At 52.8% G+C, this 25,790-nt stretch overlaps 7 protein-coding genes across 7 annotated transcripts; 3 read left to right on the top strand and 4 right to left on the bottom strand.

The window, feature by feature from the left end:
- Positions 1–84: 84 nt before the first annotated feature.
- J4E78_002491 (uncharacterized protein) lies at positions 85–2,508 on the bottom strand (the record flags this gene model as incomplete). Its single annotated transcript, XM_049363137.1, has 1 exon — positions 85–2,508. One exon carries the CDS (start codon positions 2,506–2,508, stop codon positions 85–87), a length of 2,424 nt encoding a protein of 807 aa, XP_049225729.1.
- A 1,667-nt stretch (positions 2,509–4,175) lies between these two features.
- On the top strand, positions 4,176–5,129 carry J4E78_002490 (uncharacterized protein; the record flags this gene model as incomplete). Its single annotated transcript, XM_049363136.1, has 3 exons — positions 4,176–4,545; positions 4,594–5,060; positions 5,115–5,129. The coding sequence occupies 3 exons, from the start codon at positions 4,176–4,178 to the stop codon at positions 5,127–5,129; spliced, it is 852 nt and encodes a 283-aa protein (XP_049225728.1).
- Positions 5,130–9,394: 4,265 nt separating this feature from the next.
- J4E78_002489 (uncharacterized protein) lies at positions 9,395–11,445 on the bottom strand (the record flags this gene model as incomplete). The annotated part of the gene is made up of 5 exons (XM_049363135.1): positions 9,395–9,814; positions 9,873–10,294; positions 10,354–10,560; positions 10,623–10,953; positions 11,440–11,445. 5 exons carry the CDS (start codon positions 11,443–11,445, stop codon positions 9,395–9,397), a joined length of 1,386 nt encoding a protein of 461 aa, XP_049225727.1.
- Positions 11,446–12,893: 1,448 nt separating this feature from the next.
- On the top strand, positions 12,894–13,350 carry J4E78_002488 (uncharacterized protein; the record flags this gene model as incomplete). The annotated part of the gene is made up of 2 exons (XM_049363134.1): positions 12,894–13,006; positions 13,074–13,350. 2 exons carry the CDS (start codon positions 12,894–12,896, stop codon positions 13,348–13,350), a joined length of 390 nt encoding a protein of 129 aa, XP_049225726.1.
- Positions 13,351–15,434: 2,084 nt separating this feature from the next.
- J4E78_002487 (uncharacterized protein) lies at positions 15,435–16,343 on the bottom strand (the record flags this gene model as incomplete). Its single annotated transcript, XM_049363133.1, has 3 exons — positions 15,435–15,909; positions 15,963–16,288; positions 16,332–16,343. 3 exons carry the CDS (start codon positions 16,341–16,343, stop codon positions 15,435–15,437), a joined length of 813 nt encoding a protein of 270 aa, XP_049225725.1.
- A 2,177-nt stretch (positions 16,344–18,520) lies between these two features.
- On the top strand, positions 18,521–21,415 carry J4E78_002486 (uncharacterized protein; the record flags this gene model as incomplete). The annotated part of the gene is made up of 4 exons (XM_049363132.1): positions 18,521–18,998; positions 19,047–19,534; positions 19,579–19,916; positions 19,963–21,415. The coding sequence occupies 4 exons, from the start codon at positions 18,521–18,523 to the stop codon at positions 21,413–21,415; spliced, it is 2,757 nt and encodes a 918-aa protein (XP_049225724.1).
- A 382-nt stretch (positions 21,416–21,797) lies between these two features.
- Positions 21,798–24,968, bottom strand: J4E78_002485 (uncharacterized protein; the record flags this gene model as incomplete). Its single annotated transcript, XM_049363131.1, has 3 exons — positions 21,798–22,580; positions 22,650–22,864; positions 23,330–24,968. 3 exons carry the CDS (start codon positions 24,966–24,968, stop codon positions 21,798–21,800), a joined length of 2,637 nt encoding a protein of 878 aa, XP_049225723.1.
- Positions 24,969–25,790: the final 822 nt, after the last annotated feature.

Raw genomic sequence — 25,790 nt, 5'->3', positions numbered from 1 at the left:
CAGCACCAAGCGTATCTCCGTCGTCTGTAACGTGCTTTCTATGGGGTATAAGTAATCAACTAGGCTTTTATTCCACAACAGGTTCTAATCCTCCTTGGATCCCAATAGATTCAACTGTTTCAACCTTCCCACCATGGCCTTCGCACCCCGATCACCACCAGCAGCATCATGAACCTCCTTGGCATGCTTGATCAGGTCCCCTCTCCAGCGATGGAATGCACCTTCAATCTGCCTTGCTACTGTTTCACCTTCAACCCTGGCAACGAGTTGGCACACCCAAATCATTCTCCTTGCACTGACGAACCTGTGCTCCATCATGGGCCGGATAATAGCAGCTCGGACTACAGCTTTGGTAAACAGAGGACCGATTGGCAGAGAATGCGACTCAAGATAGTTGTATAGTTGGTTGATGGAGCGCCAGGTTGCGTTATGTGAACGGGTAGTAGCGATAGAGTAATGATGAGCTAATTGATGGACAAGCGCCGTGCGCTGAGAGAACGGTATGTCAGCAGTGAGGTTGGCGTAGGCTGGCGGCAGCGCATGGTAGTCCGAGGCGCGGTCCAGAATTGCGACAAATTCCCGACGGGCCTGTAGAGTTTCCATCTCTTCTTGATCGCTGACAAGCGTAGTCGAGATCGCTGGTCCGGCGAATTTGTTAAGAGAATCGGAGATGTATTGGCATGCACGTAATGTGGAGGCGTGCTGTTCGCGCTCCTGGACTGTCTGCAGGTTTGGTTGCTGTCGGAGAGTGGGCAACTCAGCGGCGAGACGGGTTTGTATGGCCTCTGGGTTATGTAGTGGAAATCGATACTTTTGTACAAGGTATTGAAATCGGCGCAGAGACCGAAGGCTGGCGTGGGATGTGAACGTATGGACAGCCATACTCATCATCGGCCCATATTGAATGGAAGCCTTCCGCATGCGCTTAAAGACCTTTATCACTTCGTCTTCCATTCTCAGTATGCCTTGCTGCTCCAGTGCAGAGGCCGCGTAGGCGTGTACGCACTGTAACCAACTGTCCTTGTACACACCATAGCCTGGCTGCTGTGCCGTACGGAACGCGAGAGCATAGAGTAATAGAAGTGGCCGCTTAGTACCCGTACGTTCGCTCTTGAATACATCCGCAGCCACCTCGGTGAAGGCGATTTGTGTGTAGGTGCTATTGGAACGGGTTGCATCGAATCGGGCGTCAAGGTTTCCAAGGACTGTCATCCACGCACGCGCACGGTGCCAGTACGTCTCAGCCGACAATCTTGTCTTCCTGACGCCTTGTATGAGGGACAGAGTCACCGATGAAACTAGCGACTGGAGTCGTTCTTCAGGCAGGAAGAAAAGTATTTCCTCGACAGCGTGGAGATAATTGTGAGAAGCGCGTGCAATCATCGACACGATGACTTGTTCTGCGTTGTCGAAATCGGCCAGCAGAGAACGTATCGCCTTTCGCAAGTTCGAAGCCTCGATCTTGTCCGCAAGTAAGCAAAGATCGCCTACAGCACTTTGGCCGGCTTCAGTAACGTAGGAACAGCTGCGAAGGGCTGACCGGATCAGTGTGAGTAGTTGGGTATCCTGTAATGAGCTTGTTGAATCTGCAGCTGATGTAGCGGCTTCTATCATCTTGGAATATACGCGGCGGTGGACACGGAAGGCATGCGGTAGATACGCGCCGGACGTTTCCAGACACTTGAGGAGGTCGAGACTCTCGGGTGTGTACGTGGGAGGTAGATTGAAAAACTTAAGGCCGGAAAGGATGCGCGTGTGATCCCAGCGGTTTTCGGTCAGATGCTTGACTACCATGACGTTGTAGACCCAATCGATATTGGTGGCTGGGCGACATGATATCCAGCTCTGATGTAGTAATCGGCCGCGTTCGGTACTGGACATAGTTCCAGCGTTTGCGATCTTTGTCTTGAAGTCGTCAAAATGCGCCTCAGGATCCAGCGCATCGACTGTGCATTCCCCTGGTCTGCTCAGATGTTTCTGCGGTTCATCTTGCGAAGTGTTCTGCGAGAAAGGGTATGGGGCACCGAATGCAGAAGCGGTAGTCGTCGAAGCTGCGTGCTCCGTGGATGTACGGTCGGGTTGCGTTATTGGTAAACTTGGAACATGCTGAGCTGCTGTCGATATTAGCTGAGTGTATGTGGAGAATGCGCTGCGCAACGTACGCGAAGTCAATGGCTCTGCATGGGTTTGTAAAGACGGTGCTTCGTATCTCCAAGTGGGCGGATCATCTTTGCGGAAGCCAAAAAGCGCACCGAGATTGAACAGTGGCGCAAAGTTTCCCTGAGGGTAGAAGCCCGCCGAGACAGTCATTCGGCGCTTTGCTGCCCTCCTCCTGGCCTCCAATGGCCCCGGAACGTGGCTGCCATGGCGCTTCTGTTGCGGGCACGAACTGGGGAAAAATCGATTGAGGGCGCCGGTGAGGAGGTCGTCAGAGATCCATATGTGCTGGGAGGAGGAAGACTGGAGCGATTGCACTGCTCGGCGACAGGCAACGGGCGGACGGCGCATTAAGCGTGGCTGGTCATCGGAGGCCCTGGTGAAGCTTGGTTCGATGCTGAGCACGCGTCCCGATCGGGAAGTGGAAGATGCACGTGACGTGGGTGACTAAGCGCATCATCACGAAATCGGAGGGGCCTTGGAATCCGGTAGCACTGCAGTCCGGCGGCGACTTGGCGCGACTTGCTACAAACCTGGGGAATCTTGACACGAGCATGAATCTTAGGACGAGCTTGCACGATGCGGCTGCGTCCCGCTCGTGTCTCAGGTCACCCAAGCATTTTGACATGTGTCTAACTCAGCCGTTGGAGGTTCTGTGTATGTGGCGCTGTATGGAGAGGCACAACGGTCACTGTTGAGATACTGGGCTGCTTAATCACGATGCAGATGTCGTGCATGTTGTTTTTTCTCGGGCCAGAGAGCGTGCAACCTCCGCTATGCTCACCTCACATTTTTAAACTTTCATCGCGATTGTGTCGGGCCGCGCATGTCTAGACTGTGGTGTTCGCATTTCGGATAGAGCGGACAACGGCTTCCATGCTCCAGATTCCGGATGTTAGTTAAATGAGATTCCACATGGGAGACGCGACTCGACCGTGGCCGCGTCCCACTCCCGCCTTCCACGATGGTAGGCAGTCCCAACAGCGCAGTAGTGGAGCGCGAGAACGTTCTCGACCTGGCATCCATCGCAAAAAGCATCGTGCGCGTCCTGAGTATCGCAACGTCAGCGACACCCTCTGGCCGAGCGCTTGAGTCGCTTTAGTGCCTGACCGCGCGGTCCTGGGTTAGCCTGCGACTACCCCTGCCGCCCCCCGGCAAGCATGAAACGCCGTGCGGCCAATGGCGGCGCTGTTCCTGGCACTAGTGGGCCGGCGCCTTGCCCAGCTGGGCCGACGTCGTGACAGGCTGTCGCGCACACGAGGCCCTGGGTGCATGCCGTGAGGGCAGGTGTGAAGACCGCGAGGATAGACTTTGGCGCAGGAGATGCGAGGGGAGCTCGAGGGCGCGCTGCAATTTAGAGGCATGCGCTGTCCAAAGTTACAGGGCGGGTGGGCTAAAGATGGCGGCAGTCAGACGCAGGCACAGGCTAATTGCCAAGGCTGGCTCCTGCTCCTGGCTGCATGCCTGCCTGTCCTAACTGGGGCGCACTCTCCTGTCCTCTCTTCACTGCGATCCACTCTCAGGGCCCGAGCCTCCTCTCGTTTGTCTGCTTCACGTTGTCAATCGTCGACACCCACAATCGTTTTATCGCATCACTACACTCTCTTTACCCAGAACCCATCTCCCGTCGATTCATTCCTTTTGCGTCACTCTACGGGGGTTCTCTCCAAGGGGCAGCCGACAAGTTTCATCGCCTCGACTTCTGCCACGACGCCCCCCGTTTCAACACCACCAGACGGCCCTGGGCATCGTTGATCGAGCCTCCAGTCCCAGTCCATCGCGCCTGTCGACGACTCCATCTCCGCCGCCATCCCCATATCCACTCAGCCTTACCTCCACGCCGAACCCCAACAGCTCGCTCTCTCACCACCATCACCACCGCCGCCGACTCGGACCGCCCGACCTATCCACGCCCACAGGGCCTTGCATGTGTCGACGCCTCTGCATATAGCCCTCCGTGCGACACGCTGTCACCGCCGACCGACGCGCACCACTAACTAACCAAGCACATCACCACAATGGTCTACATCAGACTCGCCTCCGCCCTGGCCGCGGCCTCGATGGTCATGATGGCCGCCGCGGAAGAGAAGCCGACGCCAACATGGGCGACCGTCACGGACCCTATCACCACACCAACAAAGACCCTAGGAGCAAGTGCCATGGTGAGCATCGGTTGCTTCGAGACCGGAATCCCACTCGAGAACCACGGCTCTTTCAACTTCCAGTCGCCTGGTAACTGTCAACTCGTTTGCATTGAGCAAAACAAGCCCGTTATGGGTCTGTCCAACGGCGAGGAATGCTGGTGTGGTGACGAGATTCCCGCCAAAGAGTGGCAGATCAAGAACGAGACATGTGGCACCACGTGTAGCGGCGACAAGACATGGACCTGTAAGCTGACAACCTTCCCTTATTTCGCTCCCGACTGACAGCGCTTAGGTGGTGGAAAGGACAAATTATGGGTCGTTCTCACCGGAACAACTAGGAACCCAGTCGACTTTTACGAGCCCGAAGTAGAGAGCAGCAGCTCAGTAGCACCAAAGCCGTCGTCCGCTGCTCCGACATCAACCGGTGCCGCCCAGGCTTCGGCCACTCCATCTGCGGCGCCCGAAGAAGACAGCAAACCAAACACAATCGCCATCGCAGTGGGCGTAGTCGTCGGCATACTAGCCCTTGCCTCGATCATGTTCGGTGTATGGTTCTTGCTCCGCCGGAGACGTCAGCATCAAGCAGAAGAAGACTACCGTCGCAATGCCGCCAACGTAAATGCTTTCGTCAACGGCGGCAAGCTACACACCAGCAACTCGTCCATGAACGACTCGCGTCTGGACCCGAGCTTCGTCGACCGAAGGCAGAGCAACGGCAGTATTGCAGACAACGAGGACTACTCGAGGCGGATATTGAAGGTATGCGATCCACGATGCCGCCTGACGAAACGCCACTCACTGACACTCCATTAGGTTACCAACGTATAAGTGCCTCAAACAGGGCAATTGGCGCAACACGTGCGCTCTTCACGTCGACCCTCTCTCACGACTGGCGTCGCTGACGAACACCTCCATACCCTGACTACGCAACTACCTAATCTCCTTCACTACCATGTCTCGCACCACGGTGCGCGCAATCACGCTTTGACGACGAGAGTAAGAATCATCTTGCGATTTAGCCCGTTACTATTCAGTACACGACGGAACCACCATACCGTTGTGCAGACCAGCATTTGACGAGGATAAAGAAAGATTTGTGGCGGCTGCACCGAAGAATCTTTTCACCTCTCTTGTGTTATATCCAACCTTTTCTTGTTTCCTCAACTGGGCGTTTGTGGGGTGTTAGATACCGGGCAATTGAATGGGTCACTTATAACTCCATCCGGCGCACAAGAGCACCACGGTCGCTCTCTTGTCTTTGTTCTTTGTTTACGGACGGTAATTTCGTCCAAGCCATTCCTTTACCTGAGGGCATTAGTTCCTGTCCTGCCGCTCCCTATCCCCATGTGTGCTCCTCTTGCCTGTCGCCATGTAGCCACCCTGCCAACAAGCACCCCCCATTTTCTAGCTACTCTATCTACCACCTCCGCCAATCAAAATCAGTCACATTACATGATATGTCTACTGTGACACTCAAAGCAGACTTGCAAATACTCCTACAAACTTGGTGACTAACCGCCATTACGAGCATTATCCCCACAGCCACACAACCAACGTCATCAACATACCATGCTATTCAAGCTCTGTGCACCAGTTATTGCACATGGTTGTGTGTCACGCGAGCCCTCGCGATGCCCCAGCCTCCCCTAGCCACACTAGCCCAACATTTTCAGCCTCAGCCTTGCACATCACCATTAAAGCGCTGTACAACTGCCACCAATGAAGAACCATCTCCCTTCCCCTCCCCATACTTTTGCGTCGATCACCCAGTTAATCACCACCCTTTTCGAGAAAGGCTCGAGGTCACGCGAATTGGGATTGAAACGCACCTACAACGCAGCGCAATGTTACCCAAGGCAAGATTGAAACCAAAGTGACCCAGACGAACTTGACCGCCTTTTTTCTCCGCACTTTGATGCGTGAAATTGCCTCGTGAAAGAGCCGACTCCGAGGTGCCCGTAGTCCAAGTGGCTGGGTACGGCAAAAGGTGGGGAAAGACTTCGGCGATTTCGGCCTCCCTTCTTGTTTCACCACCCCTCCTCCGTCCTTGCTCGTTTCCCTTTCGCTGTCGCCGTGAGGCTGAGAGTGCGGACCCGTGATCTCCCCGAGGGTATCGACAAATTTCCCGACCAGAGAGGGAAAGAAGGGTCGGTTTGTCTTGATGTTTTGACATGCGTGCTTTTTTGTTCTCGCACTTGCTTTGGCCTTGCAACGGGGATTATGTGCGTCGGTGCGTTTGTTACATGTTCTGGGAAATGAAGGGCTTCGGCATTTGGAGAGCATGTGCGAAGGTCATGGCATCTGGGCGTTTGTGGGCTGAGAGGGAGGGTTCGTTATGCCGTTGATGCCGTTGCGGTTGATACTGACTCTCTCGTGCATATTGTGGCTCTCTTGTAAAGCCGAGGTGAGGATTCGGTGGTTTTTCTTTTTCCTTCGCTGCTTTGATGTGTCCTGGGGTCTGAAACAAAACTCAAGGCGCGGCGGTATGTGGTAGGCATTTTGGGAATTGGAAACGCGAATCCGAGCTTTCTAGATGTTTGGCATTGTTCGCTACCAGAGAGTTCGCTGGGTCGAAGCTAGGCTTGAAGTTATACCCTGGAGGTGTTCGCTGGGGTTTACGGTGACGGATTAGTACGGCAGACTATACTGTATGCTCCAAGGCTTGGTGTGGCTAAGAGTTGGAGAAGGAAAGCGTTGTTGTAGTCACCGGCGGCAGTGCCGACAGCTAAACCAGTGATGAAGGTCCGCAACAACGGCACCATGTATTGATGGTCTATTGCAGATAAAGGGTTGTTTGGTGAGCTATCGTTCGATGAGGTGAGTACAATCGTCGAGCGTATACATCTAGTGTTGTCCAGTCAGGAAAGCTTTCATGTAGAGATTCGCTCATACGCAGAGCTTTGTTCGCTCTTCCTCATATTATTTTAGGACAGACAGCTAACTACCTAACGTTCTTTCGATGATGGAATAGACAGACTTTGTGATATGGCTGTGCAAGGAGAACAGGTTGTTCAGCTCCTCGCCGGTATCGACACGCCGTCCAGACTCGACATGCCGGTGAAAACACACGTCGAGTTCGCAGGAAGCGTCAAGGATAACATACTAATCGTTTCACCACACCTCACTGCTCCCCCGAACAACACCGTTCGTCACGAGTATAGCAAGACGCTCGACTTGTCTATGCTCGCTCTATATGCGAAAGTCAGAATACACCCGTAGATCTCGCTCACTCTCAGCAACGCAGGTCACTACATCTTGACGTCATACTAAGACGACTTGGTCGTAACCTGGTAATAGGTGACGAGGGCTTAAGGTCGGTCTTACTATCGGACACGCAGGGGTTGATGTCTATATAAAGCACCTACCTAGGAAGAGAAGCACGACCTACTCTACCGGGCTATATGACCGCACACCTCCGAGCGCTGTCAAGCGGAGGTGCCCACGGGGTGGATTGAATGTACAACAATAGAGCATATAGACCATATGACGCGCGTCTCTTTCTCTGTCGCGCATCCCCAGTACTTCGACCGAATCAGAGGATCAGTTATCGCTGGCTGGGTAACGAGATGCGTGGCACCGCTATCAAGAAGCGCCTGGTTCACTACCTCGATATATCGCTCCATCGATCGTTTGACCTTTCCTTTGCTTCGGCTCTCGCTCTGATCGTGCCTGCTATCTTGACCATCGCACCTTATACAATGAGAACCCAAAGAGGCCTGCAGCCTACATTAAGATAAAAATGTACAAAGTGGGTAGCCTGACGCTGATGTAGGCGCCAGGGTGTGAGTTCGGCTTCTTCCTTGCATGAGGCGATAGCTTTATGCTGCGTTGAGGCTTGGGTTGCAACAGTCTACATATGTATCGATGAAGCCAACGGCAGTCTGTGTGAAGATAGCATATGCAATCGGATAAATGAGGCAGCAACAGGCTGGTCACATCGACATGGTACGCATCTGAGAACATAGACGTCTGATGATGCTTTTGATTCCATAGCAGTACGATGGTGTAGTCGATAAGCCTCTCCTGAATGGCGAACTGATGCTTCTTATTGGTGACAGGAACACTTCGATCTCTGTCAAAGGACTCGGCTTGGTATACAGCTAGACTGAGCCGCCTCACAGTCTGTGTTTGCTCATCGTGTTCAAGCCATCCCACTGGGGACTCGGAGTCGTACCGCTGGTTACCCGCTTCCGGTCGATGCGACGAGGCATTATATGCACGTGCAAGGCTCTGTGTTGTCAGAGAGATGGTAGATACAGACTAATTTCAGCGAAGAGTAGTAGTAGGCAAGTCCAGGCTGATTCCTTGTCGATGATGAATAGTACTGTTTCCATCGGTAGTGGGTTATGACGAAATGATCATGAGACTGCGTAGAGAGCCTGTAGGCTTCTCCGGATTCTCTTCTCTCATGGTGAGCCAAACTGGGATCTTCTTCAGCATGGCTGCCGTTTCCCCAATATGCGTACTTCGAAATGACGTCCGCTCGGTCTAGTATCCAGGTCAAGCGCCAAGATAGCCGTAGTCGCAGGCAACATCGCCGCAGCGTCTTACGCCCGCTATCTCGACCAAGCCAACATCTCGCATACCATGATATGGACCCATGGCCATAAGCGATACCGCGACGAGTTACCGTGTGCGTGGCTGGAAGAGGATCCTACTGGCAGCGTCACTCGGTTGACCGTCGGGGCCGCAGCGTGTATCCCACCCCTACGCAGCGTGCCATGGCATTTAGGGAGCGAATACTCGACTATATCACTGACAAGTTGAACGATGCGCCGCATCTCTCAGCGTTCCTATCGAGCGCGCAATACTATTTCAAAGTCAACTCTGGAATTATACTACCCATGCATTTGTTGCAGGCAGTCTTGTCTAGCGAAGACCATGCGCAAGACATACGACTCGAGCAATCCAGCAAGATGAGGAGCGCACTGATGAAAATCTTGATCAAAAAGCACGACGAAGACATCACCGAAGCGCAAGTCAACGCAATCCGAAGCATCAGGATCGCGTGCAACGTCGACCCAGCGGGTGGCCCCATACTATGGGAGAGTCAGTACTCAAAGGATAGATACGAGGGATATGTCACATTAACCTCATTCCTCATTTTTTTTGATCCCCTTGATCTGTTCTTCGTTCATGCTTTTGCTGCGGGACATGAAGTTATCAATGGTAGAGTTGTTTAACGTCGGGATACTCAGAATCTTGCGAAGTGTGTTGTTGTCTGCGCCGTACTCCTCGATATCTTGAACTCGCACTATCAGCCCATTGGCGATCTGGAAAGGGTATTTCGCTGAGCTGAGAAAGCCTTGCAGGTGTGCCGTCCCCCAGACCTTCACCATCGCGTAGTCAATCAAACGCTCTTTAAGCGCATTGGCTCTCGCCTTGTGGGTGACTACCCTGCCGCGGATACGGTTGAAATACTCAGGGTGCGGAACTGAGAACGCGATGCGTTTGATATTGTTGTCCTTGTTGAATTCGATCCAACACGGTGGCTTCTTGCTTGATTGGTACTCCTGTAGAAGTACGAAGTCAGTATGTGTCTCATGTGCAGTTCATACAGTTATAGCTTACATTGTTGCCACCAGCAAACCATATTTGTTGGTGTTGAACATGGTCCGCGTCTAGATATGACAGATAGGTGTTGACCGCAGCTGCTCCGACAAGTAGGGCGATCTTTGCCTGCGATCTTGCCAGCCATTCCTGGGCGACACACTGCCAGAACAATCTCAGGTTGGTGGGGATCTCGTCGACAACGTTGCCTAGCCCGTCGATGTTGTCTCGGTTGATGCGACGCGGGAATACGTCGACATGGAGGGCCCCGGTCGGTCGGACGGACTTGAGGTGCAGCCCCAACTTTGAATAAAGCATATTCATACACTGATTGGATAGGTCCATCGTTGTGCCGTAGGAGGCGTGTACCGTACTGCCATCTTTCGCTGTCGGATAGGATGACACTACGACCAGGCTGTCTTGGATGCTCCCTGTGTACTTGACTGCAAGGGCACAGTTAGTTCAGCCGCCTTTTAGATCCCAAGTACCAAAGAAAACTTACCTAGCTGATCCTCTGACATGTCCAACCACTTCGGCATATTGGTTCCGACAGGCAGCTTGATTGCTCGCTCAGCCTTGGCTCCCTCTTCCCACAACAGGTCCGACTCTTCGTACGTCGAGGGCCAACTCTTAGGCTCGCGCTGGTGGTGTGGTATGGTAAAGGGCGGCGAATTGTGTGTAGTAATCTGGGCTAAGAAGTCTTGGACATCTGCAAGCATAAAGTCAGTATGCCGGAGTACATCACATCTTGTACGAGTACGTGTAGCTTACCTTGCTGGCAAATGCCAGGGAGAAGCCGCTGGACGAGCGCCTCGATGTCGGTAGGGCTCAGGTCATCAAGTAGATCGTTGTCGCTAACGGCACACCCCTTGAGTATACTAGGCACATGCTTCTCTTCTATGCCTGCGGTGATGTCGTCTTCTATAAGACTGGCATAGACGTTGATGCTAAAGTCGTTCTCTTCCTCGTCGTAAACTTCGGTAGGCGTCAATGTGTTGCTCTGCTGACGCGGTGTTCGAGCAGGTGTCCGAGCAGATGTCCGAGCAGGTGTCCGAGCGGGTGTTTGGGCAGGTGTTTGAGCGGGTGTTTGAGCAAGCTTCTTCTTTGGTGCCATTGTTGGACGTGTGATCGAGAGAGCGATGGAGCGGGGGCGTCAATGGGAAATGAGAGCTTGGTGATGCTTCACTGTCGGACGTGTGCTCGAGGGAGCGAGGGAGCGGGGGCGTTGACAGGAAGTGAGACGCTCTCTTTGATAAGTGGGAGCTTGGTGAGGCTTGGTTGGTCAGACCCATGAGGCATGAGGAAGGAGCGCCGTCATCGAGCCCAACCATTTACCTCAGCATCCCGAGGTCCAGTTGGTCAGAACCGTGAGGCACGAGGAAGGAGCGTTGTTGTCGTGGCCTAACCATTTACCTCAGCATTTAGTCAGTGAGTAGTATAATGCAGTCGCGATAGAACGTACACGCGGTACAATTCGAGACTTTGTAAATGTTCCCGCGCTAGCCTCGCCACTTGTGTTAGCAAGTTTGAGGCTGGCAGTAGCCGCGCCACAAATAAATAATGTTATAAGTTAAAACAATAGACTTACATTCATTAACAAAAGACAAGACACTGTGCCAGAGTGGTTTAATAGGTGTGACTCGAAAGAGCTTGTCTCCATAAGATATCACAAATTGCAAATGCGCGCAGCACGGTTGCCACAAACGTAGTAATGTAAGGAAAAAGAGACGAACGCTGCAGCAATAAGAGACTGTGGTAGTGAGTGGCTGCAGGCCTGCCAGACAGACGAAGGCTGCGGAGGCTGTGCACTAAAAGCGAGAAGTGCGGAGGTGAGACACCGAAGACGGTAGAAGGAGGATGTGACGTTGGTGAGGTGTGATTGGAGTGCGCTTGTTGATGGTATCCAATCTGTGGTTTCGGTAAGAGGCAGGAGGTAGAAGCGATGGCACTCACCATGGGTAGCTAGGATTTGTCTCGCGTTTGCTGCATACAGACTCGTGAAAGTTAACAACTAAGTAGTTGTAAAGTTGATGTATACGTCCACCTAAAAATATTCTCAATAGTACTTTGGGCTTTTTGTCGTAATGCGACACGAATTGTAGCTACTCCCAGTGCTCAACTCCGGTGGCATCGGGATGTCTGCTTAGACTTCTCTTATATTCACTCCGGAGCAACCGACGAGAGACATGGGACAGAAGGGATGGTAATTAGATCCAGCGATGTCAGGCCCTCTGATCGGGCCTCCTTTGTCTACTCCAGAGCTATCGGTGAGAGGTATTAGGCGAGGGTAACGGCATCCAGATCTGACAGCATCAGGATGTCTGATCGGACCTCTTACATGCATTCCGAAGTTTTTGGTGAGTATACAGGCCTGCCGGTATCAGATGTGCTCCATTGTTCCTTTTTGGATCTGTTCCTAATAAGCAATGAAATCACGGCCGGGCAGTTTTGATGAAGATTCTGACAAGTCAAGGCGCTAGGCAGAGGTGCCATGATGCGACAGAGGTGGTTGGCTAGTCATCCGAGTGAGGGCTTATTTATTGGGTTATATCCACATCTTAGAGTCAGCCGATCTGACAGGGCGTATTGTTCAAGCATCTCGCTAGGCGGCTAAGCATGTTGGCGAACCAGCTTGTCTATACCCTCTCTCGTCAGCTCGCAATTGCATGATGCTCGGGCGCCGCTCGTGGAGCAATATACGCTTCGAGCGGTGGGCGAAGATTGCCCGGAAACCTGGATTATCCGGCTGGATGATGCCCATGTGGCCACTGTGGCATCCATGAATGTCTCTCCTGCACGACCTCGTTCACCGACTGGCCCAACATGATCACTACTCCGAAGCCATACGGCCGTATGAAATTCCAGAGGATCATATATCAGGCGACAGTTGACGCGGTGGGTCTTGCAAACTACCTTCTCACTTCTCAAGAACTTTAACCTTCATACTATCCATACATCTGAATTCGCTTTCGAGACTTTCAATCCTGTACGAGCACATCGTTCTTTGGGAAATAGTCGATAACCAGACGCGAGGCAAACAGCATGAAGCTCGCCGCTACCGGGGCCCTTGTGCTCTTTGTTCGTTCGATCATGGGCGCAGGCTGTCCAGACGGCCAAGTTGGTGTTGGTACCGTACAGAGCTGCCTGATCGTCAAGTTCGTCCTTATCCATCCCAATCGCCAGGGTGCCTGGACGAGACTGCGAGCTGACTTTTATCTCTAGCAACATGCTGACTGAGTGCGGGGCGACGCAGGGTGTCGTATTTGGAGCAGGCAATTGCGACCAAGCCGATATCGAGAACATGTTCCAGGAGGACGGATACTGTCAGCCCAGAACTTTCCTTCATGGCGCCAAGGTTTTCTGCGAAGACGATGACATAACCGTCACGTCTGTTGCATACGATCTAGCGACTTGGGGGAATTGCAAAAAACAACATGTCGATTGTTCTGCCGGGCCACTTCAGTACCTATATATTGATTACTGTTGCGAGAAGATGTAGGGCTGAATACCTCACTCAACTGTTGCCGCGGCCAAGGTACGGAAATTATGTACGCTAGCAAAGTAGCATCTGCCCACACAAGAAAGTTGTACGAAGCTGACTTCGGGATGGTTCCTGTAGGTGTCGTCTGCTTGTTCATTCCCTTGGCCTTGTTAGCATAATGCAATCATATTCCCTTCATACAAAATTACCGAGATGTTTGATGATGCACCGGCTGTAACTAGCAATGGCGGTACATCACCCAAAACGAGGGTCGTGGTAAGTCTGTCGGGTACAGGGTGTTCTATGTCTTAGGCCCCCGCTATGAGCAGCTTACTGTAGGTAAGAGGCTTCGCCGTTGGCAAAGTTTGCGACAGTTGCACTCTCCCCGTAGGTCGCAAGCCTGTGCTAAGATCACCTGCCTCGCTCAACACGCGCGTATGTCTCCTCAAGCGTGTTGCAATGACTTCGTCAGCGAGCGATCCAAGCAGGCCTACTGTACCACTCGTGCGTCGCGTCGTCCTCCCTTTCGATAAAGATCAAAGCATGCGTTGTTGTGTTGACGCACCCGGCGAGGAGCTCGTGAGTAGCATGTGAATGCCGATCGCCCTCGCAAGGGACCAGGCTTACACCCCCGGAGTCTGGAAATCAGCATGCGATGACCCGAGGCAAAGAGAAGACGATGCGCATCAAAATCCTAGAGCATTAGCGGTGTGAAGAGATGGATGGTTGTGTTTGAACGCTGTGGAAGGATTGAAGTTGCGCACTGCGTGCGTCGGCCGAAGTGGGGTCTGTGAGCCCTCCAAGTCTCACATGACCAAAAATTGTGTTTTACCCCCACACCTAGGTATGAGCATTTGTTTGTGCTGGAATGAATGTTTTTGTATTGTAGAAGTGTTTGCATGTCTCAGATTCAAAATCGGTCAAGAAATGGTGGTTTTGTGCGCAAAAAATACCAATTCACTCCTTTTTCTCCACCACAACTATTACTACGCTTCAGTAGACTTTACAGGACCTTAAAAAGGGCAAAAAGAATGCGAAGCCGGCAGGATTCGAACTGAAAACGCTGTTAGTTGCTTGTCTTGTCGATGTGTAGTTGTGGAGAAGTGATTTCTTACCCTGCGCGCCCGAAGGCATATGATATCTATTCAAGCTGCTCTAAACGAACAGCTTATTCGAGTCATACCCATTAACCACTCTGGCACGACTCCTGTGGTTGTGATGATTGATGGAAGATAGCTCAGCAGTAAGATTTATATCCTTGTTCAGAAGTTGGTCACTGGGGACTTACTTGGGCAAATGGGACCACAGCGGGGCAAATACAACCTTACCTGGACTTGTCTAGACCACCAGACACGTCCGAATGAACGACTTCATTCATTGGCTAAGTGGTTCTTCAAACGCAGAATTTTGTTGGGTGGTGGGGCTGGCGCCCACCACGACCATGTCCGCTAACCGCCCATCTACCGGTGGAATGCGGCACAAGAAACCATCGTCACAATCATACATTGTCTTACATTTGTGGACTACCGCGGACGCAACGCTGTTAGGAGTGCTGCGAAAAGCGCAAGACTCTTAGATGCACGTGGCTCAGACACAATAATAACTGTTCTAAACTTCTACTAAAGTATTAACTCTATCTCTTTGTGCTTTTGCATTTTCCTCCGTGGACGCGCCTAAAGCGGGGTATATGCAAGCCTCACTCACCGTTTACCGTTGTGCGACCAGCCCGTACATTTGCACAGCCCAGGCACGAGCGCATGACTGTAACGACACATCACATCACGATCGCATACCACTTTTGTTCTCGGCGACAAATTGATTGGATATTGCTACTCGGCCACCAGCGTTTTGTCCCCCAATTTTACCTTTACAGTATGTACATAGAAGGTCGTAAAGATGTTCGCAAAAAATCCCAAAGCCCCAGAATTACCTCCGACTGCGCACGCCCATCCAAATCACTCAGCGTCTTCTATCACCTCGTACAAGAAAAAAAATCGAACAGGCCTGCAGACTACATCCGAGTAAAATAAGCAAACTAGAAAACTTTGTGGCAATGTAGGCTCCACGGTATTCAGTTTTTTCCGGGTCGACGTGCTATTACTCTAGCATTGGAGCTTCGCCGGACCAGGAATCTTGTAAGGCGTTCCGTTGCCCTTGGGCTGACCCTGGGCGTTGTAGATGCTGAGTTTGATACCCGCATCGTCGGCCCTGTAGGCACCAGGGAAGCTGACGGTATTGCCAATCTTCGATCCAGATCCCGAGACATTGATCTGTGCGCATCCCATGTAGAATTGCGCGCCGCCGGCCGAGCTCGCGCTGTGCAGGGCGATGAGTTCAGCCCTGAGAAGATATTGGCCCGGAGCGACACAAGATGGCATCGTCATCTCAGTCCATCCGCCGCTGTTGATCATGCGGTCGACACCCCAGTTTCCAGAGCTGTCAAGACCGTCCTCTGCGACTTTGAACCACTGGAGACCAGAAGGAGACGCCTTGACGGCATCGGAAACCTTTGCCATATAAAAGATGGCAGGTCCCTTGTGGGACTTCGCAATCGGGTGGTCGGGATCGTTTGAGCCTCTTGGAAAAGTTAGTGATTTGCTGGTAAAAGGACTAAGGATGGGACAACGTACTGTGCTCCGCCGACAATGTGGCCCCAGTTGACGCCGACTTTGTCTCCGGGTTTGACGTCAATGACTTTGCTGGAGGAAGAAGCACCAGAGTTGCAAGCGATGTTGCCGTCATTCACATTGGTGATGGGGTTGTTGGAAGGGGCGACGCGGATACCGTTGCCTTGGCCTAAATCCTGGCCGTTGATACGGACGCGCTGAGCGATAGTATGCGCTGACCCAAGGGCGGGCAGCAGGGCAACAGCAGTGGCGAAGAACTTCATCTTGAACGAAAGACTGATAATGTAGATGTACTGGTCGAGTATCAAGGTGTAGATGCGGATGAGATGCTGTCACTGGGTGTCGTGCCTCTCCTTATATATCCCATCCTACTCCTACGCCCATTCCCGCGCGACCCTGGAGTATCAGCAGCATGACGCTTCTACCTGTCAATCGTCCATCTCAGTCGCTGGGCTGCAATATAACAACGCCACACGCAAGCCTTCGCTAAAGAGCCTCCAAGATTTCTCCGTGCGCCCCAGACTTGTTTTCCTCCACGGCAGAGGTGGCTGCTGTCGGTAGTCATGCAATGAGACCAATGAGACCAGAGAGTTTTCCATTTACTCTACCGGTCATATATGCTGTTTCGCAATAGATGGTTTTGTGCAACCACGTACCCGAAATCAGTCCTTGGCAGTAGGTGTTTGTGTGTAGCCGGTTAATATACTCTTCGCGATTGAGGCCCGTGAGTAAAGAGACACATGACCGGTTCCTGGAAGCGAGATATGCGCTAGCGATGATCGTATCGAGCCTTGCGTTGGAGTTGTAGTAGAGCATAGTTTCGTGTAGAGCTTACGTGTGGTGAATGTAGAATCATATCATAACCTGAAACATTCACTCTGCTACTCACATCCAAGCAAGGTAAACGAAGGCACGGAGAACATCCACAACCCTCCTCAAATACCTTACCTTAAGGCTCTGGCCATCATTGCTTTCCATGGCGCACCGCACTGTTGTTGTGCCTGACGCCCCGTCGCGGCATGCAAATGATCTTGTGACACCTCGCGACTGCTTTCACTCTAATTATTTGATGCCTACTCAATGCAGCGTATTGACCACACCCGTATCTTACCTCTTCAACCCTTCTCTTTACAAGACTAGGTGCTTCCGCCTTTTACAAAGAAGGAACTAAACAGTTGCACTGCAGAATACATAACTGTGAAAAACGAAAGTTGACAACATCCTAAAGCAATGTAGACTTCTGGGCTATGTGCTAAGATGGGTGTACCATTTCCCTTCGAAAGCATGCTTCAATGCCTAGCATCCAACTCTTCTTGTAGCCGTCGATCGACCGGAGTGAGATGAATAGCTCCGAGTACTGAACAGATCGTCAATGAAATAGGGCGGCTCCAGGCTGGATGTCTCTCTCTCTCGTTATCGCAATGTCCTGGTCCTGATTGGGCTGGCCGTTGAAGTAGTATGTGGGTACGCGGGACAACTGTGATACATCACCACCGACATACTCCATCTTACTCGCCCTTCAGGGCAATACCGGAGATAGCCAATGACGGCAAAGGGGCAGTGCAGCCCACAATGCTTCCGCTGGGTTACTTCGTGGTAGGCTAGTGATGCGACGGGGTCCAGCTAGTGTTAGAGGGTTGGATACGAGAGGACCCCTGGAAAAAATGGGATAGGTCCCACGAGAGACGCGCAGCTCGCAGCAAAACGGAGGGAGAAAGGATTTCGGCATTGCCGCCGTGCTGCATTGATCTGCGGAAGGATGAATGCAAATCGCTGGGCAGACTTGGTTCGGCACGTTCGGCTGTGCTCTCCCCACAATGAATCTCCACGTGTTTGGCCAGCGGCGATGGAAGTGGCGACGGACGATGCGGCTGCAAAGTCACCGAGAAGCTTTATCGAGACCAAGATTGTCAAAGTGAAGAAGTTGGCAGGCCACGAAGCCCCTCTTGTGTCGCCTACGTGTTCCGCGAGCCTGCATGTGACAGCTGCTAGGACATTCGATGTGACGGGCGCAAGTAACGGCGCAATGGATGGAAATGCAAGCAAGTCATGATAGGCCGAAGTGTAACAGCCGCGCCACAGACTAACACGATTCAAGGGTCGGGCACTGCTGCACGATGACGATCATGTCCGGATGGTGTTGAGGGCGTAGCATTGAAGGGAACATGACATCACCTAAGCATCTTTGTGAGCCTCTTCAGTGCCGCGAAGCCGCCGCGGATGGCCATGGTTTTATTCTTCACATCCGGCATCTGCCTCTCGACATCACAAGCACCCTCAGGCTCACATTAAATCCATCAAATTGAGCAGTTTGCGACACAATTGCACTCCAAGCAGTAAGTATTGATTGATCTGCGGCGCCATGTCGGTTCGGGCTCTCGCAATCTGCGCCTCGACCCCTCCGAGGCATCTCACCCCTTAGCGCGACTCCACACGTCATCGCCAGCCACAGCGAACGCGGCTCAGGGTTGCAGTTGTTTGCGAACGTCTTCTTACATATATTCGTCAGGGTCTACCTTACCGTCGCCGCAGCCAATATCCACGACCAGGCAGCTCCCACCATGGCGACCCAGCGCCCAGTCACCCCGTCGGCCTCCTACGACCCCGTACCGCACATCGACGACCCAGCCCATCTCAGCCGCGGCTATGGCACCTCCGCTGTGAATGACTTTGGAAACTCACCACTAAGCGCGCCAAATGAGCGCTCGCGCCTGGGGCGGTTCGAGGAGGACTTCGATGCGCGCACACGAGGCTCATCCGTCATCGAGGGTGATATGCACCAGCGCTCGTCCTCGCGCTCGTCCACCTTGAACCAGGGCGCAACCCCTTCGCGAAGTGGCACGCTCAAGAAGAAGAACTCTGTCAAGAGGGCAAGCAGCATGAAGCGTAGTGGAAGCAGGAGATCCATGCACGCGGGCTCGATACGCGGCGTGACCATTGACGACCAGGAGCATGGCTATGACCGCGAGGACAGTGTCTTCTACACTCCTGTGCCGACCAAGGGAACCCCCACCGAGATACTAGCAGAACGCTTCCAGAGTATGTTGGGCACGTGACACGTCCGTGAAACCTACTGACGTCTGACAGCTTGGCGAAAGTTTCTCAAGGACCTCATCACCTACTTCCGCGAGGTCGCATCCTCATACGAGCACCGCGCCAAATCGCTGTTGAAGGTATCGAACGTGATCAACAACACGAATGCCCCCGCCGCTCTCCTCATAGAAGGAGGTCTGAACGACGCCAACCGCATCCTCCGCGATTTCCACAAGCAAGCCATCCTCGAGGCCAACAAGGCGCGGGACGTCGAGGCCGACGTCATCAACCAGCTCAGCGGCCTCCGCGCTGATCTTGCGCAGAAGATCAAGGAGATCAAGTCGCTGTCTGGCGACTTCAAGAACAACGTCGAGAAGGAAAAGGAGACCACAAGGAAGTGTGTAACAGCACTTGAGGAGGCGCTGGCTTTGGCCGATTCAGACCCCACGGCAGTTGCAGGCAAGGGGGATCCCTATGTCGTGCGTCTGGGTGTCGAGCGCCAGGTGGAGAGGCAGATCGATGAGGAGAACTACCTCCACAGGGTCAGTTATCGCACGTGTAGGGGCGACTCAACTAACGTTTACAGGCCTACCTCAACCTTGAAAACTCCGGCCGCGAACTCGAGTCGATCGTCGTTGGCGAAGTCCAGAAAGCCTACAACGCTCTTGCTACCATCTTAAAGCGCGATGCCGATGAGCAGTACAACACGGTAGAGCGGTTGCGCAATGGCCCGATCGCCATGCCGCGCGATCTCGAATGGAGCAGGTTTGTGCGAAGCGACCCTCACTTCGTCAACCCAGACATGCCATTGCGCAGACTGGAAGATATCCAGTACCCTGGCAAGCACCACCCTGCTACTACCGAAGTCAGAGCAGGCATGCTCGAGCGGAAGAGCAAGTATCTCAAGTCCTACACACCAGGATGGTAAGCAACTTAGTCTTGACAACCTTCCCAGTCTAACAGTTTCTAGGTACGTCTTATCGCCAACGCATCTCCACGAGTTCAAATCGGCCGACCGCATCTACACTCAGCCTCCAGTCATGTCCCTATATCTGCCAGATCAGAAGCTTGGTTCTCGCTCCCAGCCCGGAAGTTCCTCTCACAAGTTCGTTATCAAAGGCCGTCAGGCTGGATCCATGCATCGTGGCCATACTTGGGTGTTCCGGGCGGAGACGTACGACACCATGGTCGCATGGTTTGAAGATATCAAGGCCTTGACTGAGAAGAGTGGAGAGGAGCGCAACGCCTTTGTCCGTCGCCATGCAAGCGTCAGGAGTACCAGCGCCGGCAGCGCCCGTTCAGCCAGCTCGGATGGCGGACTAGAGGAAGACGAGGCAGACGCGGTTCCTTTCTCAGCCAACCAGTCCATGAAGGAACAGGCCTACCGGGATCAGTCTGAGCGACCTTCCCGACCTTCTCCAGGTGGGCGATTCCCGTCTGATTTGATGGTCAACCGTAACTTACAAGCGCCTTTATCGCCATCTAGCGGAAGTTCAGAGGTCGGCAATGATCTAAACACCATGTCTGGAGGTCCGACACAGGATGTGCACCCGATGTATCTTGCCCAAACCTCAGCCTACCAGCCCGAACTTGCTCAGCCCGTCCAGCCAGTCCAGTATACCCAGCCCGCTCAACATCAACCGCAGACCAGTTTCGTAAACCCATACCCACCCGCCCAGCAGGCATACGCGCCTCACACTGCCGACGCCCCTTCATACGCGCCTGTTTCTCAGGCTTACCCTGTCCAGCCAACTTCGGTCGAACAGTACAACCAGCCATCCCTGGAACATGCTGAGCCTATCCAACGCAAAGATAGTACTCATTACGGCAACTGGTTGGCGCCTGCTGTTGGGGGTGCAGCCACCGGAGCCCTTGCAAACGAAGCATTGCGGAAAAAACAATTGGCGCAGCAACACTACGAGGCCCAGCAGCTCAACCAAGAGCAGCAATATCCAGTCGAACAATCTCGCGCGGTAGACTTCCCAGATGCCACCCCTACGCAAGTCCCCGAGCGGCATCCTGACCATATCCTCCCCGACCAAATCGACGACACCGGCTACGTAGCCCCGGCTGTGCAGCCAACCCCTGCTCCGATCGTTGCGCCTGTCTTTGGTAGCCACACTCAATCCCAGCATGCAAGCGGGTTGGATACACCAGGAGCTACTTCGTCTTTTTTAGGCGAGTCTGAGGTAGGGGCACCTGCCTTCGGCGAGACTGTCAACGGCGGGCCCGTCCCAGTGGGCCTCGTGGATACTGCAGAGGAGATGGCGCACCCTGGCATGGGTAAGCGGATGAACACCGACATCAGCGTTAGCGACCTGCATGTCCCGGGTGAATATCCTAAGACAACCGTCGGTGACGCCAGGATTCCTGCTGCCGCCGCCACATCGCAGGAGCCCACGACTTTCCTGAAGTACAACTGATTGTCTCACGGCAACGACTGAACGACTGAACGACTTGGGTAATGGGAGCTCTACGGTGACGACTCGAACGACTGGATTATGGATTCACGAGAAACAGCTGAGCAGGGGCTAGCTACGGGCTGGAGTTTTCTGGCAAGGAGCAAGGTTTACATCTGCGTCGCCTTTCTGTGAGGATCTCCTTGATGGATCTGTCAACATTTTTTCCTTTACAGTTCTTTCCCTCATTGTAACGTCTGAGCATACGTGCTCAAGCGTCTCATTACCCCCCTTGATACCCGGCGTGATACACCCAATAGTACATAGATGGTAGTTTGCTTTAATTGATTGTTACACTTCGTTCGATAGTCCGGTTCACTGATCATACTCGATTATAGCATCGAACCTACGCAACATCAACAACAATCTTTCCCCTAACCCTCCCTTCAACCATGTACCCCTTGACCTTCTCCCACCCCTCTTTACATCCTTCCTCCGTCAAAATGCCCTTCACGACATCCTGCACTACAACCTTTACCTCGCCCTTCTCCGCCAACTCCCTAACCTGCTCCAGCAACTCACTCTTCTGATACAAAATGACGTTCGCATACCGCGGCCCAAAGAAGTACCCCCAAACATGCCTCATCACCTGCGACGGATACGTAAAATACGTCAACGGCCCACCCATCGCCGTCCTCGAAGTCTTATCCCCCACAATAGTAATATACGCGCCCGCCGGATGAAGTAACTCATTCCAATGCGCAAACATCTCCGTGCCGCCCACACAATCAATGTATAAATCGTATTTCGTGCCGCCGGGCCGTTTGGAAAGAAGCGAGTTAGGCACGTCTTGTGTGCGGTAATCGATGACTTCGTCTGCTCCTAGGGATTGCACGAAATCGACGTTGGAGCCGGAGCAGATGCCGATCACGTGGCAGGAATAGAGCTTTTTGGCGAGTTGAACGCACCACATTCCTACGCCGCCGCTTGCGCCGGAGACGATGACGCGGCGTTGCGAGGGTGAGGGGGAGCTGGATGCGGAGGGGAGCCAGTCGAGGCAGGCGAATGCTGTTAGGACTACGAGAGGGATGGCGGCGGCTTCGTGGTGTGAGAGAGTAGTGGGTTTCTTTGCGATGGGCTCGGAGGTTGGGTTGATGGAGAGGTATTGTGTGAATGTTCCTTCTGCCATCTAATTAACGTTAGTTCCAACGTATTTCTTCTTGAAGCGAAAGCCGTGCCAGGCGAAAGCTTGACTTACAGGTCGATTACACAATCCAAAGACGTTGTCACCAACCTCCCATTTTCCGCTTTTACTTGCTTCTTCGCCCATCGACACAATTTCGCCAGAGTAGTCGCGTCCTATTCCTTTCTCTTTCTTGCCTGCTAGCCAGCCGATTACGGGGTTTCCCCATAGTTGGATGTCGACGGGGTTGATTGCTGCGGCTTTGATCTTCACCAGAACTTCTTGGGGCCCTGGTTTTGGTATGGGTGTATGTGTAAGATGTGGTTGAGATGAAGGTTGCGTATATGTGAGAGATGTGTTGGACTCTGGTAGTGAGGATGCCATGGTGGAGTAGCTCTTACTTTCCGTGAGCGGCGGAGCGAGTCGCGTGTTGATGTAGGAGACTAAAATTCAATCAGAGCGATTGATAGAACACTTGCGGAACCAATGTTTACTTCCGGGTTTCTACTTATGGCAAGACGCGGCCAGGGTTCTGTTGACGTCGTATTTCCAATGTTGCTCAGCAAGACCTTGGGTGGGGCTTCGGAGTACACACCGAGGCTGCATATAGCCTATACGAGTCATGTAGCGGGAATCGTGGATCATGACCGAATCGCAGCTCTTTGTGAAGGTCAAGGTATGAGAATTGGGCTGCTATTGTATATGAGTCTATCTAAGTCTACAGTTCATAGCATGTGTTCATAGTTTGACTGTACTTCTAGCGCGGATCTTCTCTCCGTACCTGATGAACAAGAATGGTATCGGGATCAGTAGCGTAGCGATGAACCCCAGCATAGTGTTACCCCAACCGTAACCCATTTGAGCGTACATCGTCTGGCTGCTCAGCGGGATGAATGCTGCTGCAACACTACGCAACACTGTACTCGCTGCCATAGCACTCGCCGCATGGACAGTAAATACGTCGACCAAGTACGTAGTGGCAGGCATGAACGTCATCAGCAGACCAAACCCGATGATGCCTGTTGCTACGATAGGCACCATGAAGTGCGTCTGGTATTGCACGCTCCAGCCGTAGATAAAGAGACCGCAAGGAATGAAGAAGCCGCCGATGCACATCATGTTCAGCCGGTGTTCCGGGCGGAAGTCGCCGCGCGCCATGTGCTTGTGTACCACTTTGTTACCGTAGTGGATGTAAGTGAATTGTCCGATGAGGGAGCCAATACCGAGACCGAGAAACGAGAGACCAGTAATGCCGCCATGCCAACCATACTGTCCCTTGAACACAGCAGTGAACGTGGTGAATAGAATGTACAGATAGGCGTACGTGATCGCGATGTAGAGCGAGATGGCGAAGCAGATAGTTGAGCGGAACAACATCTTGGCAGGTCGGATGATCGAAAATTTGAAGAGCTGGCGTGGGGTGAGGCCGCTATCCAACTTAGATCGTAGTTTCGTGTTCCCGGTCTCGGCTTTGAGACGATTGACTTTCCGTTGTAGGATGATAATGCCAGATGTCTCGCTCATCAGAATGAGTGACATGATGAAGAATGCACCACCCACTATCGCGACGAACCAAAAGTTCCATCGCCAGCCTTTTGCTACTGTCAAAAAGCCACCGATTATTGGGCCGACACATGGTCCTACGGTTGGCCCCATCATCCAGACAGCCATGGCAGTTCCACGCTGTTCTCGTGGGATTAGATCGGCGATAGTCCCTCCACCAAGTACCATGGGCGCTCCTCCAAAGCAGCCCATGAGAAATCGGAACACAACAAACTGCGCCATGTTGTTCGCCACAGCCGCTGCAATTGTGAAGACAATGAACAGCAAATTGCAGCTATGATACAATGGAAGTCGACCGTACATCTCCGAAAGCGGTGCGATGATCAATGGCCCAAAAGCGAAGCCCAAAACGTAAACGGACACCATGAAGCCTTCAAGCAGATCGCTCGTCGAGTTGAAGTCGCGCATAACCTCCGGCACACCGGGTGCGAATTGCGAACTCGCAAGAGGCGTTAGGAACGTAATCGCCGATATGAGCGCGACCATGCCCCATTTCTTCGAAGCTTTCCAGTTCATTGGGTTCTCTGGGTCGTTAGGACCGTCAAAGTCGACAACATTCGGATCGCGTTCGGGTTCTTCTTCTGCATCGGGTTGGTCTGCACTGGAGATTGAGCCTGAGCCGTTTCCCTTTTCGACATCTCTTTCGCCAGTTGTGTATTCGCCCTTCTTCTCATCTAGCGAGTGCCGTCTTTCCGATGTATGACTCGGCACTTGGTGTATCGAGCCGAGGTTGCTTGGGATATTTGCATCGTGGCCTTCTGCTGCGGCGAGGTCGATGATCTCGCTTCTTGTGGGATGGCGATACAATCCTGGTGGTTCTGGTTGCGGCATGTTGGTGGCTCGTAGAGATTGTATGAGCTCAGAGGGTAACGAATTCGCTATATGTTATGCGTCACCGCTGAGTCGTGCGTCACTCGGTTGTACAAAGCAATTATAACGTATTTGCTGGAAACAGCGAAGCGAATGCTGTCAAGCTAATGATGTTGGCATGTGGAGATCTCGTCCGCATGAGTGTCCGGGGATAACGGGCTGCCTCGAATGGCTTGAATCCGGGGGAGGGTAGAATATAACAGCGCCATGGATGGCAGCTACGGAGGCCAACGTTAAGTAAGAACAAGTAAGATGCAGCTAGCCCTAGTGAGAGGTGTCATCGGTTGCGGCTACCTGCTTGCCGCATGTTCTGTGGCTTGCTCGGTGAAGATCTTTGAGCGTTAATTCCGTTGGGTGCAACGCAGCAAGGGTCCAACACAGGCGCAGCGCTTCGAATTAACTCTATGTCATACCAAGGAAACATGATTCGATTGAATATTGTCCGCTTACTCCACTGCAGTATGACTGTGAACAGTCTCGTTCGTGAGCACAGTAACGGGGCACCAAGACGCGGAAGACTACCGTGAGGCCTAACCGAGATAGTGCGTCATCCCCACTCACAACTTTGCACCTTGCTTCTTGGAGGGTATCACTGAGAAGAACAACAGAGACATCAGAACACGATGTTGTCACAGCAATCATGCGATTATTACTCCAGCTTGAATTCAGCAGTCTCAAATCGATATCTTTGCCAGATTCCGTCCCTCTCCATCTTCCCCGCGTTTGCTTAGCAACAAATTGAATGGCCTCGGCCGAGCCCCATGGCCTAGTGTAGATTGTACG

This window comes from Alternaria triticimaculans, assembly GCF_023758025.1.
Source record: "Alternaria triticimaculans strain BMP 0046 chromosome Unknown scaffold_2, whole genome shotgun sequence".
Lineage (NCBI taxonomy): Eukaryota > Fungi > Ascomycota > Dothideomycetes > Pleosporales > Pleosporaceae > Alternaria > Alternaria triticimaculans.
The sequence above is the reverse complement of the archived record's forward strand: the minus strand, read 5'-3'. Positions and strand labels throughout refer to the sequence as shown.